At 41.8% G+C, this 20,460-nt stretch overlaps 2 protein-coding genes across 3 annotated transcripts in view; one reads left to right on the plus strand and one right to left on the minus strand.

Annotated features, from left to right (window-relative positions):
- The first annotated feature begins 263 nt into the window (after positions 1 to 263).
- LOC110979239 (cytosolic beta-glucosidase-like) lies at positions 264 to 5,204 on the plus strand. Its single transcript, XM_022234853.2, has 4 exons — positions 264 to 1,448; positions 1,935 to 2,163; positions 2,926 to 3,145; positions 3,664 to 5,204. Exons 1-4 carry the CDS (start codon positions 574 to 576, stop codon positions 3,930 to 3,932), a joined length of 1,593 nt encoding a protein of 530 aa, XP_022090545.1. The 5' UTR covers positions 264 to 573; the 3' UTR covers positions 3,933 to 5,204.
- Positions 5,205 to 6,084: 880 nt separating this feature from the next.
- parp1 (poly(ADP-ribose) polymerase 1) overlaps positions 6,085 to 20,460 on the minus strand; it is a 68,088-nt gene continuing 53,712 nt past the window's right edge. For both annotated transcript variants that reach the window (XM_022234840.2, XM_022234839.2), the window contains exons 13-23: positions 17,737 to 17,869; positions 17,433 to 17,634; positions 15,939 to 16,061; positions 15,219 to 15,302; positions 13,259 to 13,384; positions 12,682 to 12,810; positions 11,925 to 12,023; positions 11,038 to 11,190; positions 10,430 to 10,619; positions 9,373 to 9,487; positions 6,085 to 8,339 (exon numbers count right to left, since the gene is read on the minus strand). In XM_022234840.2, coding sequence (XP_022090532.2) covers positions 8,270 to 8,339; positions 9,373 to 9,487; positions 10,430 to 10,619; positions 11,038 to 11,190; positions 11,925 to 12,023; positions 12,682 to 12,810; positions 13,259 to 13,384; positions 15,219 to 15,302; positions 15,939 to 16,061; positions 17,433 to 17,634; positions 17,737 to 17,869 — 1,424 coding nt within the window. In that variant the 3' untranslated portion in view covers positions 6,085 to 8,269. The remainder of the gene's footprint in view (positions 8,340 to 9,372; positions 9,488 to 10,429; positions 10,620 to 11,037; positions 11,191 to 11,924; positions 12,024 to 12,681; positions 12,811 to 13,258; positions 13,385 to 15,218; positions 15,303 to 15,938; positions 16,062 to 17,432; positions 17,635 to 17,736; positions 17,870 to 20,460) is intronic.

The raw sequence follows: 20,460 nt of genomic DNA on the forward strand, positions 1-20,460 counted from the left end.
TATACCATCGTGCTTGCCAAATCAGGGTCTCGATCGTCGTTCCATATTAGAGTGGAACGTACAACCAGAGACAAACTAAAGTACACGGGGCAATGCTTGGAACCTGGGATCACTGACGAATACTTTTAAATTCTGGAACCAACTTATGCAGATAGTTTTGTTGAGCATTCATTTATATCTTAAATCTGTGGACTTTTGAAAAATGCATCAGTACCTGTTGAAATCATAAAGGAATATCACTCAAAAGTCACTGGCTGCGCTGTGAGGCGTAATCTCTAAACCAAACAAGAGTTTAGCTTGCAGCGTTGTATCAAGTACCTTGGGCCAACCCACCCCATGAGTAGGTGTGCGTGATCAGTTTTATGAGTTTACAGTCACCGCAGTTTTGAAGTTTATCTTGATGTTAAAAATCACACTGAAAAACACACGACGGCAAGTCGCATCTTCACACTGTTTTTATCGTTGGCTTAGTTTTGCATTAGGGTTGTTTTTGAACTCGTGTCAAAACTTTCTCCGAATATAAATCAATTATTGACGATAAGTTCTCTTTTTGACAGATTTAGTTAAGCAACCATGATTGCACTTGTAATCTTAATTTGCTCTTTAACCTACTGCTGGTCACCCGTTCATGTCGGTGCTCAGTTTGCCTACCCGGACGTCTTCAATGACCCCGATCGAGATTCGCCAATTTATGGCAAGTTTCCGGAGGGGTTCGCCTGGGGATCTGCCACCTCTGCATACCAGGTGGAAGGCGGCTGGAATGCGGACGGCAAAGGCAAAAGCATCTGGGACACCTTCGCACAGAGCGGTCGATGCGCTTATGGACAGACTGGCAACGTGGCCTGCGACAGCTACAACAAATACGCCGAGGATGTCCAGCTTGCCAAGGCTATAGGCCTGACACACTACCGCTTCTCGATCTCCTGGCCTCGTGTCATGCCGGACGGCACCCGTGCTAGTCTCAACGAACCCGGCTTAGCCCACTACGAATCCTTGGTCGATGAGCTGCTCAAGGAAGGCATAGAGCCCGTGGTAACACTTTACCATTGGGACTTACCGCAGGCTCTTCAGGACAACTACGGTGGCTGGGAGAACGACTCGCTCGTGCCTCTCTTCAACGACTATGCCGACGTATGCTTCGAGCGCCTGGGCGCCAAAGTAAAGCTCTGGATCACTTTCAATGAGCCCTACGTGGTCACTTGGCTGGGTTACGGTATCAACGTCTTCGCTCCAGGCATCTACGACCCGGGCTATGCACCCTATCGCGCAGCACACACAATCATCAAATCACACGCTGCGGCATACAATACTTACAAACAGAAATACAAGCCTCAGTACAACGGACAAGTCTCGATTACGTTGAGTACCGATTTCGGCCTGCCTAAAGATGAGAATAATCCAGCTCATGTAGCCGCGGCAGACCGATATATGCAGTTCACAGCAGGCTGGTAAGTTAACATGACGCGGTCAATAACATCTGTTGGATAACAATTAACATTTATAATATCAAAATCACAAAAAATCCGTAACCTCCAATCAGAGGCAGTAATGTTTATTAAGTTTCAAGTGCAAAGCAAAACCTTTAAATACTGGTTTTGAAATGTTTTATCTTTTGCTTTGGCCAGAGTGGCTCGATTAGTGATTCCATACTTCGGATCACGCGTTTGAATGGAGTTGATCCCAACGGGTAACTGGCTCGACGCGACTCAGATCACTGTGAGCAAAATAACAGAACTCGAGTCGAACCACAAACTTGGTGACTCGTTACAAAATGTTTTTAACTTTACTCAGTTTAGTACAGTTGACATTTTTTAATCTCTTTACTATTGATAGAAAATAATTTTGCCAAGACAATTGGTAGTTCTACTCAATATATATAAATGGATTAGGATATTGGTTAATTCGTTTTGATGATTCTTTTTCTCCTGCAAAAGGTTTGCTCATCCCATCTTAAAGAACGGGGACTACCCGGACGCAATGAAATGGCAAGTTGGCAACAAGAGCATCGCCCAGGGTCTGAACGAGAGCCGGCTACCGGTGTTCACCGAGGAAGAGAAGCTTTCTATCGCCGGCACCGGGGACTTCTTCGGACTCAACGCCTACACTACCACCGTGTGCAGCGACAATTTCCGGCCTACGGATCCCAACTACGAGGACGATCAGGTACTGCACTGTGTCATCATTTTGTCTGTATTCCAGCAACTTGCAGCTAGCATGTGCTTCGTATCTCTCTTCAAATTTGGTACAAAATGTCAACGGGGCACAGGTTAAAATTGAGTCACACCAAAGAGATTTCCAAGGCTATTCCGGTGCATGTAGTTCCTTAATAATAATTTATCCGTGAAACAGTGGGATTTTTTTTTAACTATCGCCTAGTTGTATTAAAATTCTATTCCATCTGCTTAAAATTCCATTTATGTTTTTCATTGTACAGTTAATATGCATGGTGAAAAATCCCTCCCCCCAAAGTTGTATTCCCAAATTTGTTTATGCCTGTTAGGAATCATGGGCTGGCCTATTGGCCAGTGGGTAAAACTGTCGAACTATGAAACGCGTAGAATATAATAAGAAGGGTATTTATTACTGTCAAGCTTTACTATACTAGCCTGGAAAGAAGTAGTGGATTTGTGTTGGACCAGGAAGTCTTTGAGAGTGAATTTTATGAAGAATTTCGAGAGGATTTCAAGCTCTTCATTTTGATTTTTTTTTGGTCCGTCAGATTTGTAAATGTTGACAAGATTTAAGTGCAATCAATCAACCACTACCTTTTCTATGCATTAAAAATTTAATATTTCCCATATTTCCCAAAATTTTCATCCTGAATCAACACACAGTTGAGACACCTTCATGTCAACTTTCCGTCAGACAACTGCACTGTGCTAAGTTTACCCTATCCTTTTCCTTCCTATTTACCTCATCGATTAGGACGTGGAGCGCTATCAGCCCGATAACTGGCCCACGTCCGGCAGCGACTGGCTTCGCCCTGTGCCTTGGGGCATGCGTAGACTGTTGAACTGGGTTGATAAGGAGTACGGTAAACCCATCTACATCACCGAAAATGGAGTCTCTACTGCCGATGTGGCCGAGCTAAATGATGAGACCAGAGTTACCTTCTACAAGGCTTACATCAATGAGGTTTTAAAAGGTAAGGTTGCCACATACCCATCGATTAATGGACATATCAAAATAAACGATTTTCCCACGTAAGGGGGAGCAGTGTACCGTCAGCAGTGACGTTGCAGAAATAACCGTACAATTATCATAAAAGGTACATAATGGAACAGCTAAACTGTCTTCTGGACTGAAGGATTCCATTTTTTTTTTCAACGTCGCTATTCACATGACCGGGTTTCCCACTTTTAATTCTTTTGGTGAGCGCACTTTGACATCATGATAAGAAACTTAAATATTCAACATCACGGAGAGATATTTGATTTCCCATAGCCCGATTTGTATTTCTTTCTGCTCCCTATATAATAATCGACGCCGAATTCAATAGTTGGCATATTTTGTTTGAAAAGCTACGAGCATTTCATATTTATCCCAAATCCCAGGATGTTGTGAAATCCAGCTCTGTAGCCCGAACCTATGTACACAGTCAAAAGTATTCAACACCGCATCACGATTTTGTTTTGCTCCACCTAACGTCATTTTATACCCTAGCATCGAAACTCGACGGAGTGGACGTCCGCGGCTACTTCGCCTGGTCTCTCATGGACAACTTCGAGTGGACATCGGGATACACGCAGCGCTTCGGCCTCCACTACGTGGACTTCGAAGACCCGGAACGGCCGCGGACACCTAAGGAGTCGGCCAATTTCTACAAGAGTTTGATCGCTTACAACGGCTTTGAGGAGAAGAGTGGGGCTGGAACGATCTCGTTATCTTATCTTGCCCTCCTAGCCTCGTTAGTCTTCTGTTTTCTCAATTGATTAGGGATTTTGTCCGAATCACTAATAACCAAGAGCATTGACAAGGAAAATGCAACTCTACTGACTAATCCGATTATACTAGTTTTACTAATGCGAGTGAAACACAGAAAAAAATGTAGTGCGTCTGTGTTCCTATTCGCCACGAGCTGAAGTGCACCCCCAATCGGCGAAAGAAAGACAGCTGGTTACAAGCGGGTTCTTGCATGCGTTCTGCGCGTACGCAAAGACTATACATGCCCTGCATCAAACGCGCATAGACTTGCGCGCCTCATGGCGCGTCTATGCGATGAGTACCTAAAAAAGCACGCCCTCTTTGTTCCGCCCGGAGTGGCTACCACGAGGCCAAACATACACGACACAGACGCACTACATTGTTCCTTGTTCCACGAGCGCGAACATGATAACGAATTCATTTTCAAGCAAACTTGACGCGCAGTAAAGATATTATAGGGCTTACAGTGCGTGCAAATGCCCTACCTTTGAATTTAAAGTACTTCTTGCAGTTGTGCGTTTTGCTTTCATAGTAAAAAAAGCAAAATGCGTTGAGTTAGTACAGCGCTTTACGCGCGGTTTGATCTGAACCGTGCAATGCAGTTATATATATCACACTGTTTGTTGCCATGCATCGACCAATCTGAATTTAGGATTCAAGTTTGCCTGAAGATAAGATGCCATACCTGCATGCAGTGGCAACGCCCTCACACGCACATTCTTGAACTTGACGCGCGCGTGCATTTGGCAGATCCCCACACTCTATTGGTCAAAGAGGCATGTAACGCGCGCGTACCACCTGACCACGAGCGCTGCGCCACTGCAGTAATGGCTTATAGTTCTGGTTGTCGAATTACTATATAGGTATAACGACAACTGCGAAACGACTCGCACATGCACTGAAGAGGTGGTTATTTGAGCCAAGATTTCCACACAGAATAAAATTATAGGTTCAAGCAACAACCAAATCCGAAAACTCGATACTGGAAATCTGTTAAATAAATTGCTCAAACTATGAAGACGAATAATTACCAACCATTACAAATCAGGATTTGCAAATAGGCTATATACTTTTGAAGCTTTCATTTATCAGCTGCAGGACTGTACGTGTAAATACAGAAAAAAAGTAAAATTTATATTTCTGGTCGAGTTAACTGACGTAACACACTTTGAAGGGAAAACGTAATCAAATAGCTTTTTGCGTTAGAATTATAAATTTTGCTTGACAGGTTGCAGTGTACAGACCAGATACAATAATAAATCATGATTTTACGATCAGAAGACGTTGGTAATGACATTAGTTGCAATCTAAAATTGTCTGGCGTTGCTGGGCAGCAGACAATGTGCAATTGACAATTCTTGCTTTGTTCACGATCCCTCCACCCCACCCCCCCCCTTAAAAAATAACGAAGCGACATTGCAAATGAAATCAGACACACACACAAATCTGCCGATTCTTGAGGCCACTCTAGTCCTTGATATTGTGTATATGTAAACCTGCGCTTGCACGCGCCATTAACCTATGTAATGTTACTTGCAAGCAAGCAAAACCCAATGTTCAAGGTTACCAGTATGTTGCATTTTGGAGAGCTCTGTGCGGCCGCCTGCGCGAGACCATTCACGTTAACAGCATTCTAAAGGTAAGAGCACACAGGTACAAGGTAAGTGGGTTTGTGCCTTTCCAGTGGGAAGAATGTGCGTGTGTCCCAAAGCGAGGCACTCTGACGTCATTGCTTCTATCCCGCGCTGAAGACCACGTATGGTGTACGGTTACGCATCACCACAAGGAGAGGGGATCCGGCAAACAAGCGCAGGGGCACACACTCCCCACACTATCTTGAAAGTATTACTCGACATAGCCACGTTCAGTTGATTCAGAAATGGTCCCCTTTTGTCACAAGACCAGTTACGAGATCATTCATAAGACCAGCCGCAAGTAACAGCAAAAACAATGACGAAGACATCATTGTTAGAGCTTGTATGAATAATCCAGGACTTGAATTCAGACTGGAGGTTTGTGACAGTCTAGGGATTGTCTTGTAAATGTTTTATGAAGTTTTGACTATTTCAAAAATGACTGTTAAATACAACTGTCGAATTATAACAAGTGAATATTTGTAAAGCATTAAAGGATAAAATCAATCAATTTGAGAAGTACAGGTTTGATGCACGTACTTTTTTATTTGAATGAAGTACTCTGGCTGATGGAGTTATCTGCTTGCCCTAAGTAAGTAAAATTAAAACATGAGGACGTAATACGGTATGTCTCAAGTCGACATTTCATTCCATCAATCCAGCCACAGCAGTGAAATGGTGCAATGCACGGATTTTGACGTTCAGCTTAAAATGTGCCACATATAAGGTATGCATTAAGGACTTCATTAGCTTATCACCAAAGATTCAAGCACTGTTTGAATAATGAATTTATGAGCTTCTACATGATTGTGTTATGATTTAAAATTTAGTCAATGTATGCGCATGCACACTGAGACAACATAAACAGAAGAAAAGATTACATATACTGGGCTTACCTATAGAAAATTTCGAAACATTCAAAATAAAATCAATGCTAGCTGTGTTTTACTCCAGTCTTGGCCTTCAGCCAAATTCCAGCTAGAAAGAAACCCAGTCCAATTACACTCATGACAGGCGAGAAAGGCCAATGTCTGGACTTGGATTGATCTTCCGATTTCTGGAAAACCTTGGCAATAGTTGCAAGAACGCGAATGGAATCAAACAGAGCTCAAACAAATGGGATTATCCTAATTCAAGAAAGCCATTGCTGCTGCATTCCAAGGGGGACCGTGTGTGGGCCGGAGGAAAGACTATTAATTTTTTCCAGTTGTCCTATTTCAAAGTAAACTACTTTAAAAGAATGAAACACTGCAGAAAATAAATGTGACTCCTAACCACTGATACCTGAATACTTACTGAAACCTATGCAAGCTCTTACTATATTTAAATTTAACACGCAGCGAAGCCAAAGAGCTCAGGTTACATTTGTTTTTTTTTACAGAATCAACATTTCGAATATAGTGCATGTTCTTTAATCAAAAGCATTGATTAAATAAGTTCACAATCTCTTCACATGGATGAAACTGCTTCAAGAATTAAACCAATACTAAAACATGGCAAAATGCAACAGAAGGTAAAAATGTGACATTCAGCTAAATCTAAAAAAAACCACTTTATGAAACTGTGAATTATTGTGCATTTATAATATTTTTAAATATCAGGACAAGATCATGTCTCATTCTTGAAAAACAGCTGTGCGATGATATTTCAAACTTGCAATTACTCTGCAAAGAGTTTAATAGCACCCCTTCCCCCCAAAAGAGAGTTTTCTCCACCCCCACTCCCACCCCATCCCCCATACCCCGCATCAGGGCATTTTATAAGCGAATGGAAGTGTGGCTGCTTTAGAAACAGTCCTATCAACTTTCTTGGAGGGGATCGGGTTTCTTTTACGGATGAAATAATTTGGAGAGTCGATTCTTCCACAGCTTGAAATTCCCACTTTTCCCCTGGACCCAAGACCGGGATACACCACTGCACAAAACTTAGGAGTTAAAGATTTTATTGTTATATGAAAGTTTAGAATTTTCACAAAGGTAAACAGGTTTTTGTCGAGTGAATTCAGAAGTACTGTTTCACGTTTGATTTCCATGCACTTTGAAGAAATATGCTGCCAAATATGGTCACACAATTCTTCCTTTTATGGTTGGTAGAGAGCATTGCTGAGCCACCTCAGTTGCCCTTGGTATGACTACCATTAAGTAGGTTTGCCTATTCATCATCTACACAAATAGTATTTTGATAAATTTGCCTTTCGCACGGTTGTGAGATGTTTACAAGAAAACAAAACACGCATGGAAAGCTAGCTCCTGCATGAGCTAAGCAGGTTGCTGTGTTCTTTTATCATGATTCAACTTTAACATCCAGTAAGAAATTCCTTGAGCCTTGGGGAAGTCTTCCAAAATTGGAATCAATGTGAACTGCCAACATTTTGAACCCTGACAATATCTGTAAGTATCAAGACACTGAATTAGTCCATAGTATTTCTCTAAACCATTAACAGTTGTGGGAGAGAAAAAAAAAGCCACTGGCAAACCCAAGATTTAGCAAGGTTTCATTTCCTCCTTTTCCCTCCAAGCATGAGCATGCAACTGAGAAAATAAAACAAACTCAAAACACGGAAATGTAAGACTGCACAAGACTCTGGTGCTTTGGAAGTTATGATACCACAGGGAAATAAAAGGCAAAGGGCATCAGGTGGTTCTACGAAAATCTGCCTGCCTCCTAACCTCCGGTAGATATCCAAAAGTCTTGATGGTGAGCAGGAGTAATTAGTTGTAAACAAATTTCATCTTGATGAGATACTTCATGCGGATCTGTGCCACGTCATACACGATGTATCTGAAGAACAGAGTTAAAGGAAACATCCTCCTTTCCAAACTACTAAATGATGGAAAACTGTATTCAATTATCAATGCAGACTTTGGACTCACGACTTTTAAACCAGGCTGAAAAAAAGGAATTTACTGTTCCTCAAAGCATTGCTTACTTTGACACTATAGTGCTTCACGATCTTGTAAAACCAGAAAGCTTATCATAGACAGTCACAGGTCCTTAGTTGGACCATCTGTTTCCTACAATTGCACCATAAACAGCTTATGACAAAGAAGGTTTCGTAGCGACTCAGTCCAAGTTCACAGGACAGTGGGTCGTAACAAGCCAGTTCAATATTCAAACAGCCCACGCAGACCCAATGATTTCACAATTTCAAATTTGAGAGAGAAAAATGTGGGAGGCACCACCAAAATTGAGGAAAATGCTTGTTTTGCATTGAGTCCACTTTGAAAACTTTATAAAGCCATATGTCCTACAGCACTTTTTACGGTCCAGCCCATGGTATTTCCATTTTTCTCTTCATGACATCAAAAATTGCATTTTATTTCATAACAGCAATCCTCCACAGACAGGTACACATTTATCAGCCATGTTTATTCCCTGAACAAAATTAAGCAAATCTGCAGATGAGCCTTCTCAGCCCAGAATATAAAACATTGATTAAGTCATTTCCATACTGAGAAAGGATGAAGTCTTTTTCTACCAATGATGCAGAAAAGCTTCAAAAGCATGAGTCACTGATATCAAAGCCTTCTTTTGCCAAATAAAATCTTGAAGATCTGAATATGTTGCCCAGCTGGGGTCAATTTCATAGAGCTGATTAAGCACAAAATTTGGTTAAGCGCGAGAAAACCTTGCTTGATAAATCAGGTAACCAGCCAAAACTCCATGTGATGTATATTGTTTTGGGATCGTATTTAGCTGTCTTTTGGTTAGCATGACAATCAGATAGAGTTTGAGCTGGTAACCTTAGTTTTTTTCAAGCAAGGTTTTTTCACACTTAAGAAAATTTTGGCCCCTGGTCTTGGACAAAGGATACTCATTATACAGCAGGCTAGAGTAGACAGAGGAAGATCTTGCAATCCCTGAAGGCACGATAGTGCCATTCTCCAGGTTTACTTGACCGGCTGGATCTGGATATGTTCCACCTATACCTGCAGGTGTAAAGAGCAAAAATAAAAACAGTTTTCAAAGGGATATTATTCCCTGTGAGTTTTCCCACTATATTTGGTCCCCTCTCAGTGTGGGTATGCTTTTATTTTTTCAGGTTTCAGTACGTCTGTTGGTAGCGTTCACCAAGCGTATCTTACATAAGACCATCTCCCAAATGTGTACACACACATGCCGACCAACACACATGGGTTGGCCTCTACCACACTGAGGGGACAAGCTCCTTTGTTGGGAAAGTTATGGGGACAGAAGTCCCCCCTTCCCCCATTATGTTTTTGACCCCACAACATCTGCAGTCTCCACACCTATGCAACAAGTATGAGCAACACGGCAGCCCACACACACACTGTCTGGACTGTGCTAGCCATTTTCCCTTTTTTGGTCATCATTGTGGTTTGGGCACTTTCCTTCTTTTTAGCCAGCATCATTACGATCCGTGACTGGCCTCTAGACCCTTTTAAAGAAAAAAAACACCACTGGCCTAGATGCTCTTGGGGTTATCTGTGGTACAGTGTCAAAAGCTTCAGAATCAAAGGCAAACTGCAGGGGCGAGATTGGGAGAAAGAGAAATAACTGAAATATTCACCAGTGGATCTGAGGACCACACAGCAGCATAAGATCTACAATTTGTGTTCCTTGTCAAAATTTCATATGTAAACACACTGCAGTGATAAACCAGGATTTTTGAGATTTGGAAAGAGATCATTTGAAAAATGTCCTGAAATCTGGAAAATCCTGACAAATCACACCCCCGAAACTGACCGAATCCCTAAATTTTTTAGTTTGAGGCCTAATAGGAACACACAATGTATAAGGCCCCAATGACGACGGTTTACAGTTATGTAATACCTTGAGTCTCAATAGTGGTGGATGTGATTATTGTTACAAAAAGAGGATTTAAATTTGGAGTTGGTTGAAACACTAACCCTTTGTGCTGTGCTTCCCGCTGGGCAACTCGGTGATGTAGGACGAGTGTGTCAGCTCGTGCATGTTACCGATAGCCACCTCACACAGCAGCATCAGGCCGGTGGGGTTGCTGCGGTTGGTGAAACAGTAGTTGGCACTTTTGGACACCATGTCGGCGAAGTAGACGCCCTTGCCAAACATGTAGCCCGTCTGGTGGACGAAATAAGTCCAACACATAAGAAGTGACTACAAACAGTGAGATTGGGGACGGCAAGAATTTTACAAGCAGATGATGCTAACCTTTACTTTGATCAAAAAGCAGTAACTGCGAACGCTATTCTGAAAAGAGGAAGTCTTTTCTAAAAGTTTCCTGTACTTGTAAAGTGCTATCAGTCTGAATATGTCCAGTACCACTGGTTGCTTCTGACCAATTAACAACCTTTTCACAACTATAATAAAAACATTTCGAGCACACAAGCCACATGTGACGCGGCCAGACCTAAATATAACATCCTTTTGCTTTTTTAATACCATGAGGTCAAAGACTGACAGACTGTTTGCAAGGAATTCCCTGCGACAGCAATTTCGCTACATCCCTCCACTGACTGAGACAAGAAATGAAACTCACCGCAGGGGCTTCTGGTGGGGCAATACGGAGACCCTGAGACAGGATACCACAGAAGTTGGACAGTCTGGAGCCGTGCCACAACAGCATGCGGTTGTGTAGCTTCTGGAAGGGTTTGTAGCGTGACTTCTCCCCGTCCCGATCTAGTCGGAACACCTTCAAAATGACGACATAGAGTATGGTGTAGTTTGGGGCCAGGCAAAATGCTTAGTATTGAAGAAATTTAAAGATGCTAGTCTACAAGAGAAGAGTTACAATTTCAGTACAAAAGCCTTATCCCGAGTACAGGTTTTACCGCATCAAGGCTCTAAAACAATGTAGTCATTACTTTTCATATGAGGATCAATCTTTACATGGTGGAAAAGTGACTTTGTCTCGAAGCTCATTCACAATAGCTAGCCAGAGATTGCATATACACTGGAGGATATACGTTATCAGGAGCCTGGAAACCAGACTGAATATGTTGGACTTCAAGGCAACTCATCAATAAGAAATGCACATAATCAATTTTTAGTCTGTAAATTCAGATTTTCAGGTACAATCAACCATACACATTGAAAAACTTTGAATGACTTTGTCATCCGTGGGGGCAAACACCAAGCCTGGGATATGCTTAGACAAAATGCAGCTATTGTACATGTACATGTAGCTATCCTTTAACCTTTTAACATAGGTAGCACTTCATAAATTCTGCTCGGCCATAAACCAGTGATATTGCTGGAGGGGGGTCTAAGACCTCTATACAATAGCCACTGCCCTTGTGAAGTCCACCGGAAAGGTACAGTATCCAAATGTGCAGTGCGAGGCACACATTTTTTAAAGGATTGAATAGAGAATTGGAGCGTTATTCTTCAGTCAACGAGGAAAGGGAGTGAGAGATATTGCCTGACCTCCTCCACTTTGAGTTTGTAGGCACTGTGTGTGGCACCATGGGTGTTCTTGGTGTATGTCTCGATCATCTTAAACTCGTCACTGTCTTTGTCGACAACCTGAAGAGAAATAGAATGCATTTAGTCATCGGCTGACTGAAAAATTTTCCCCAAATATGTAACATGCAAGGATAACCAGCTGAATACAGAAAGATGAGTATTTCTGCATACACTTACTGTGAATGTCTTCAACGGGTGGACAGGAACGCAGCTTTTAAAACTTTCACATTGATGCGCCCGGACAAAAGAGGCAACATTGCCAAAACAATCAAGTTAACTTTGCCATCGTGATCGGGAACATATCTCAATAAGTGCACAATAATGACAAGTAGAAAGAATCATATCTGGAAGTGACAGTCTCAAATCTGATTCTATGTTGTTTTTTTTTTTACATTTGTAAGCTGATTTTAGATCACTGTGAGTCAACCTTGGAGGGGACTCTGAAAACACCTGCGCGTTTTGGGGAATCAGGATGTGATGTTGAATGTCTGCTGTTGAAAATCACATCCTCATCACAGCCACGCTTTGATTGCAAAATTACATCATGCCCATTTACAGGCCAAGGATTGGACGAACTATGCCCACCAGCAACTGAACAGTGCATGGCGGCACTTAGCCACCAAAACCAATCCTCCAGGCACTTGTCTCAAGACTCTTGATCTGATACCGTTCAGTGCATGTCTCTAGTTTGGAAGCATCAACTGAATCTGTTCCTGACCTCCATGAGGCATTTGAGCTTCTCATAGTTGGCATCAATGGGGCTCTTTGCAGTGTTTCCCTGGCTGGCCTTCAGGAGACTGTAGGCCACTTCAATCTCCAGCAGACTGTCTAGCATCTTGGTTTTCAGCTACATGTTAGGAGACCAAAACACCAAACACACACACACATGAAGTTGAAAGCAAGACCCAATTCCTAAAACAGGATCTTAGAAATGTCTGTCTTGAAAAACTTTCTGACTTTTTGTTTTTTAACGTTCGTGACTGAAACTGTGCTGCTTCTCATTGTCTCCTCTCTACAGGTTTCTTCAGGCTTGCAAGCTACAGTGCCTTGGCCACTTCTGAGGAACCCTCGGTGTCATTACCCAGTATAGTCTCATCGTTAGGCAATGACTTCCTAATAGCAAGTCTCTGACTCAATATGAGTTGATTTTTTTGCCACTAAAACGTCAAACTGTATAATACAGAGTCAAAAATGCGAGTGCTTTCATCTGGCCTGAGAGTCAAAGGGCTCAATTGACTTTTTAATTTTAATCATCATCCAATGAAGATGTTCGACAAACAAACAAACTTTCCAACCTGTATGACTTCCAGGGTGTCCAACAAGGGAATGGAGTTGAAACCAAAGTTATGGGGTATGAGGGTGAAGAACCTGTTGGTAGCATCTAGCATGGCATTCCTGCTGGCGTTGCCTGCCTCAATCAGCTGGGGAGAGGATCAAAAGGAATGCATCTTGAATGAAGTCTCAATGGTAAACGCAGACCTGGTATCATACGCACTGGAAGCATACATGCCCAACTGTCACAGTGACATTGATACTGTGGATCTGTTACAAGTCAATCAGTTTTTAAAACATTTGTTGTTAAAGAAAACAGTTATCCCTGACAGCCATGCGGTCTCCTCATACACCACACCTTTGAGGGATATAGGCAAAGAGGGTCACACATACAGGTACCATTAATGTCCTTGATGTATACACAACTCGTAACGGTTAGGACACCTTGCTTTTTTGCTTCTCTGTTAGAGTGATGTCGAAACTATGACTCTGGTAGGTTAGAAGTCTTTAAGTCATCAGCTTCAAACACATCTGTTGGCACTTGGTGAAGAGCTTTGGCTTCCATTATGCAACCACCTTACAGGAAGTGAGGCAAAAGACAGAACACAATCTACCGATACCAGGCACGCAACTTGGACTTTGACAAAAACCAAGCAAATTCCAATCTTTACAAGACTTTGTATGGTGTTCAATTTTCAATGGCATGAGTGTGAAGTGCAAAATGAGGAAATCGGCTGATCCTAGGAGAGTTGCATGCCTGAGACTACATGTGCACATTTACATGCACTGTAACTGTCCTCAATGGAAACAAAACTTATTGTGCTTTTCCACACGAGTCGCATCATTAAACTCTTGACAAGAGGGTCAGGGGTTGGAACCCAGTTGCTGGCCCCAAGCTGCAGCCATTGGGAAGTCAAATTCAACCATAACTGCCTTTCCCAACCAGAGGACAAACAGGTGCTAGAACCAGCTGAAAAAAAAATGAGTATTAACTGGACCGGCCTTCCATCCAGGAAAACTTTAAAAATTCTAAGTCATTAGCTTGGAACAGACTTTACTTGTTTACTTCAAGAGATGACCATGTGACATATTCCCTTATTTAAAGCAAAAACTGTAGATAAGAAAGCATTTCTGAGACCCCCGATGAAGAATACTTGACGACTAAGAACTACAGCCAGATGGATTACACAGCCTGAACTTTAAGGGCCTCATTCCCTCCGTTTGGGCATGAATGGGAATTCTTTCTGAAGAGTTTGCATGTACAATTGTACATTTAAAATCAATTCCTTCAGAAAACCAAAAAGACCTGATCGCGAATCAAGTTTATGACAGGGTGAAATTGCGTGCCACAGCGTAGTGGAAATCATGAAAGTACAGTAAAAAGTAAACACACATGAAGAGGGAAACGTGCATTTGCTGAAAAACAAAAACTTGACTTTCTCACTCACATCAAACACAATTTGTTTGCCCTCATGTCAAGTTTGAGAACGAGTTCGCTCAAGCACTTGGGTGCAAATATTTGCCGACCATTTCTTGTCTACATACCCATGTTTTGAATTATATCAAAGCACAGAAGACAGGGGAACAAATTTCTGAGGACAAAGTAATAATTTCCATTTAAAGCACCATGCGTCAGTGTCTCTTCAGAGGGTTTATATTATGGTTGACATGGATCCCAAAAGAGACACTCAAATATCAGATCTGTGGCAACCAATATCCCACTAATCCACACAAAGTGCTGCCTAGGCTACTCAGAGAAGAGAGACCTTTTTTCCGTTAATTCAACTCTGAGTGGAATTAAGCTAAGTGAAGGTGCACCCAGGGTAAATTAAATCTTAAAGGGATACTTTTGGTCATGATTTGCCTACCAAAAACCTGTAAGAACAGCCCCCGGCCTGTACTATTAGCCAATGAACAAACACTGTCCAAAATACACAAGGACTTCAAAACCTTGATAGGACGGAAAGGCTGACAAAAACTTACTGTTTGAAGCTCCGTCAGGACGGAATAGGCATTTTGTATCTGGCTGCGAGATAATTTCCCCAGAGGCATCTTGTCCATGTCAATCTGGGGGGCGGGAGAGTTACGCTGTTACATCAACACTGCACTTTATCGAGCTCTGCAAGCTGATGAAAGGTGTCGCAGTTTCTTTTCTCTCACCTGCACTTCAAAGATGCTGAGAGGGCTCTTTGAAGATCAAAGACAATGCTCCGCGGAGACATCAAAATCCCCTTTACACCTTCAGGCCATGTTTGAGTGACTAGTCCAGATATGTGCAAATGTAACACTGACATAGATGACTGTTGCACTGTGACACTGACGGTTACACTTCTGTTACACAGACGTCAAGTTTCAGTCCACAACGAGCCAGTTCCGAATTTAATAATAATAATATTCGTTATTTCAAAAAGGCAAAAGGTCATTTGAAAACACAGCGCCGTATGTCATGCCGGTTCAAACAAGTTCAGTGTGTGTGAGGCCCTTGAAATAGGGCTGACCTTGCATGTTCACATATTGCTTTGTTGGAATAAATTATGTCATCTTTCAGTTTGAGCATGTGCTCTCTAAATACTGAACTCACTCAAAGCTCATTATTCTCTTCTTATTCAACCTTAAAATACATGTACAATCACCAAGAACTTGTCACCCTAGTGTACGGATGAGCATGAGGCAACTGAGGTGATTAGTCTGCACTGAGCTCACCTCGAACTCAACCATGGTCTTCTTTAGAGTGTCAATGTCGAAGATGAGTTTCATCAAGTTCTGGATCTGTGGATGTAACTTGGATTCAACATCAGTGTTGGCTCCGAGCTTTGCAATCTCATCCTGGAAACAAAGATTAAATGAAATGCAGCAAGTGAAGGAACAAATATGGAATTGGTTAACAGAATACAAACAGAGAGGAGATGGATCACTGAAAGATATTAGGAAGGAAGACACAACAGAAAAATTAAGCCAGAATGACCAACGATCTGCTGTCAGTACGCAAAGAGGGGGTTAACAGCACTGGAGGATGGAAAACATCAAGCATGGACGAATGGAAAGAATAAAGAAAGCAATGAAAGCCATGTTTTAATAAAAACAGTCAGAACATGTTTATGAGGGAGCCTGGAAAGTAGCCATCATGATCAGTTGAAAAGGAAGTAAGGAACTACACAATTACACAAGGAAATTAAAGGAAATACAGAATCAAAGAAGTAACAAAACCAGGAACGAAAAAGCAAGAAAGCAACAAAGCAAGGACTCGTGGTAGCAGGGGAAACAATATCAGGAAGCATAACAGCAAAGAAACAAGAAAGCACAAGAGCAAAGAAACAAGACAGCAACGCGAAACAATGAATGAAAGAAGCAAGGAAAAAAAACAGAAGCGGGGAACCATGGAAGAGCAAGGAACTACAATGTATGGAAGCAAGGAAAAACGGAAGCAGTGAACTATGGAAGCACAAGGAACTACAATGAATGGAAGCAAGGAAAAACAGAAGCAGGGAACCATGGAAAACCAAGGAACTAAAATGTATGGAAGCAAGAAAGCAAAGAAACAAGAGAGCAAGGAAACAGAAAAGCATGGAAGCAAACAAACAAGAAGTGTGAAAACAAGGAGACAAAGAACCTGAAAGCAAGCAGATAAAGAAAGTAAGCAAGGAGGCAAGAGTGAAAGGACACAAGACAGCAAGGAATCAAAAAGCAAAAATTAGGAACTACATGTGTAAAGAGCAACAAAGCAAGTAAACCACAAAGAGGTACGCAAGAGTGGGACAAGAGAAAAGAATTAAGTAAACCAAGAATTCTGGATGACAAAAAAGTGAGGATACAAGGATATCAGAAGAAAGGTAACAAGAATTTGATGTAATGGTTATTTCCTTGCCTTTCACTTCTGTGGCCTGGGTTCAATTACCGGCTCGGTCCACATGTGGAATGGGATTTCAGTCCCTACCTGATTCAGTGGGTTTTATCCAGAACATTCTTCTGGGGTTTTCCTCCCATCTCTAAAACGCTAACTGCTTCTCACTGTCTCCTCTTTACAGGTTTCATCAGGCTTTTTACATGTATGAGCTACAGTGCCAAGCACACAAGTGAGGATTCCTTGCTTTCATTACCAGAAATACTTAATACTAACAAGGATAATAACGAGGCCCCAAGGAAAGATACACAAAGACAAAGCATAAGCAGGAAACAAGCTCAAAAGAAAATGCGTACGTCATCTCCATAGTCAATATCCAGTGGGTAGAACCTATGAGGGATCTTCTCAAAGTTCTTGGTGCCAAAAGGGTTTCCGGTCTTCTCAGTGTAAACATCCACAAAGTTTCTGCGGGCATCAGATTTCCTGGATCCAAACGACTCCACCTTTTTACCTCCAATACCTGTGCCGACGCGTCCCCAGGACCTGAAGACCCAGTAACTGTTGAGAAAATGAGGAATGAGGTGGCAGTAGTAAGTATTTCCTGATTTGAAGACATCAAGATTTTTGAAATATCTACAGATGGACATTTGATAACCTCACCTGCTTCCCGCATCACTCTCCAGCAGCTGCAGCTTGTAGTAAGAGTTGGAGCCTCTGGTGACGTCCACCATTCCCAATGTTGCACTAAACAATAAGCCACTCTCCTTGAGTACATGGGCCGTGTCCTCCAGTCCTGCACATCGAGAGGAAATAAAATATACTTCATATGTCATCAACACATCCTGAAAGTCAGCAGCCACTTCAACTGGTTCACCTTAGTTTCTCTTACCAACTTTAGCTGTGTCCTTTTTATTTACTACCTAAATAGGTTGGTGTTGGTAATTAACTAGATACCACAGCCGTGGTTAACCACTTGATGCTGGATGATGTGTAAATACGCACAAGTTTCCTAAAGACTTGTTCCACGGAGGAGGTGTATGCTCCTTTTTTTCCCATTTCCGCAGTTGACCTATTAACGAGTCATGCTCAGTTGGATCAAAGTGCAGAGGACGATCCTGCACCCGGACACTGCTATTAAGTGGAAACACCCCCAACCAACAATAAAATGGAAACACTTTCTTGAATAATCTGAATCAAATTGGAGAGGATTGGGGAGCCAAAAGATCTAAGGGGATTAAAGACTCCTTTGTTTGGATAAGCTGATTTTCTAGGGAGTGAAACTATTCTTACAAAAGAGATAATAACACAAAATTTCAACTAGCAACTCCTTTGAATCAAAACAATTGGCAAAAAACAAGCATGGCCGCAGGCGACGCCTGTATATGCTTTGGACCTTTTGTATGTGAACTGGTTGACATGTGGACGGCGCAACAAGTTTTACCAGGGCAGTTGAGAAGCGGGGAAAGGGATGAAAATACTGATGCCTAAACTCAAGAGTTATGCCTCCTTAAACAATTATATTTCATAAATAAATTGCAAGGTTGAAGAATTTGCAGAAAAGAAACCCATTCAGGTAAGAAAATCTGACATTAACTGGCTATTGGTTCCTGCAGTTGCTACATGTAGCTCTGCTTCAAATATAAATAACACCATATATAAACAGTATTTTGCCCCAAACTTGGTGTTTTGTTAATAGCCCAGAACAATACATTTCTGAAGTACCTTGGCCTGACCAAAGCAACTGTACAATACACATGCATATACATGTACATGCAAATTATGTGAGAGCTGAGGAACATGTGCAGGTGAATGACACCTGATTTCCCACAGTGAGCCCAAACCACACATAGTACAGCCACAGAACAGAGTCTTTAGCGTAGGTGACAGCAGTGTTTTTACAACACATAAATGGCACTAAAATTCAATACCATTTACAGATTGTTTTCACTATGGATACGCATCATAACTAACTAGCTGGAGCTGCAAAATGCCCACGGCTTGAAATCATTTGACAATCTGTCATTAAAAACCTGCATGATACGTTCCATTGTGGCACAAGCTTTTGATCAGCTGGGCTAAAATTAAAGACTACATATAGCTGGCACCGTCAGTAAAGATGGTATTGTGTCTTGAATTGGACAGAATTAGTTTAACCTTGTAGTGCAAAACAAATTTATTGATGAGAATAACAACCTCTGAATGCTATTGAACTCCGAAGCTGTTATCACACCTGGTTTTCTCATTGTCCTCTTTTTGGCCTGCTTTACTGAATGTCACAAACAAATTATCTCAGTACTGGTTGGCATAATAACCCAAGCTGTGTTTTCTAAATTATTTCTCTTCTGTTTAGTTTTCGTTCCCAGTGTCTGCAGCATTGGCCATGTCAGATTAGTCAATAAATCAAAGAGCGAGAATGCCACTGGCAATGCAGCCGGCATCAGCTATGTGGTATCTATGGTAACAGATGACTCTTGCCTTATTTCTGGCAGGAATTTAAAAAAAATCATGGGTTTGTATCTGTGTATGTACGAACTTCCCCCAGTTTCGTTTCTCTGATTCTATCAAACTTTAAAAAAAGGAGAAAAAAAAAAAAAGAGTAGACTCCAAGACAGCTTTGAGTGGCCAACAATGACCTTTGGTCCATGTCGACTCCGGCACGGCAATATTGTGATGGATACAGAGATTGCATGTGAAGCCATCAGCAACAAACAAAGCAGTTGCAGGTGAGATATGGTTGCCTTAGTTACTAAGTATTTCAAGCGTGTATATGTGTTTCATACTCTGCCACAGAGCCTTGATCAATATGACGCTGGCAGGAGGGGCATCAATTCACTTGTAAGATCCACTTCAAGATTTTCACACTATGATAAGCCCATATACCGGAACTGGTGCGGGTACTTGTACGTCACAATGAAAGTCAACAGCATCCTAGTTAGCTACACAGTGCAAATAACGACGGTACATGTAAGATCATCACCTTGGCAGCAAAATTAAACTTATCTTGCTCTTGTCTAGAGAAAGGTTTTCTGATTGAGTGAGGAGATCGCTTAGATATTTTGTGCAGAAAATATCTCGATGAGCCTTCATGTGTCATTTGGAAAACAGTCGCCCAAGGCAAGCAACATGGTGTCATCCCAACTTTGAACTGAATAGGAAACATGTTTCTCTTAAAAGTGCCAGTCTTCCATGTTGACTATTAAACCTCTTTTATGGTTGATCAGCGTGTTTGACAAAAGCAACTTCAAATCCCTCAGAAAGGTGTTGCTGAATCGCATAGGGTTCACCCCAAATTGATTCAGCACTACAAATGTGATAGTCGAAGCGTAGCTCACAGCCAATCATTGTACACCTCTTTGGATATATGCAAATCACTTTGGGTTGTTC

This window comes from Acanthaster planci, linkage group LG01 (assembly GCF_054643075.1).
Source record: "Acanthaster planci isolate LZ-2023a linkage group LG01, COTS_SCS, whole genome shotgun sequence".
Classification (NCBI taxonomy): Eukaryota; Metazoa; Echinodermata; class Asteroidea; order Valvatida; family Acanthasteridae; genus Acanthaster; species Acanthaster planci.

Bases quoted from the DNA above. Each gene is read 5' to 3' on its own strand.
- LOC110979239 (XM_022234853.2), top strand. From the start codon at position 574: ATGATTGCACTTGTAATCTTAATTTGCTCTTTAACCTACTGCTGGTCA. The intron at 1,449-1,934 runs GTAAGTTAACAT...CTCCTGCAAAAG, and splicing joins ATGCAGTTCACAGCAGGCTG to GTTTGCTCATCCCATCTTAA. The intron at 2,164-2,925 runs GTACTGCACTGT...CTCATCGATTAG, and splicing joins CCAACTACGAGGACGATCAG to GACGTGGAGCGCTATCAGCC.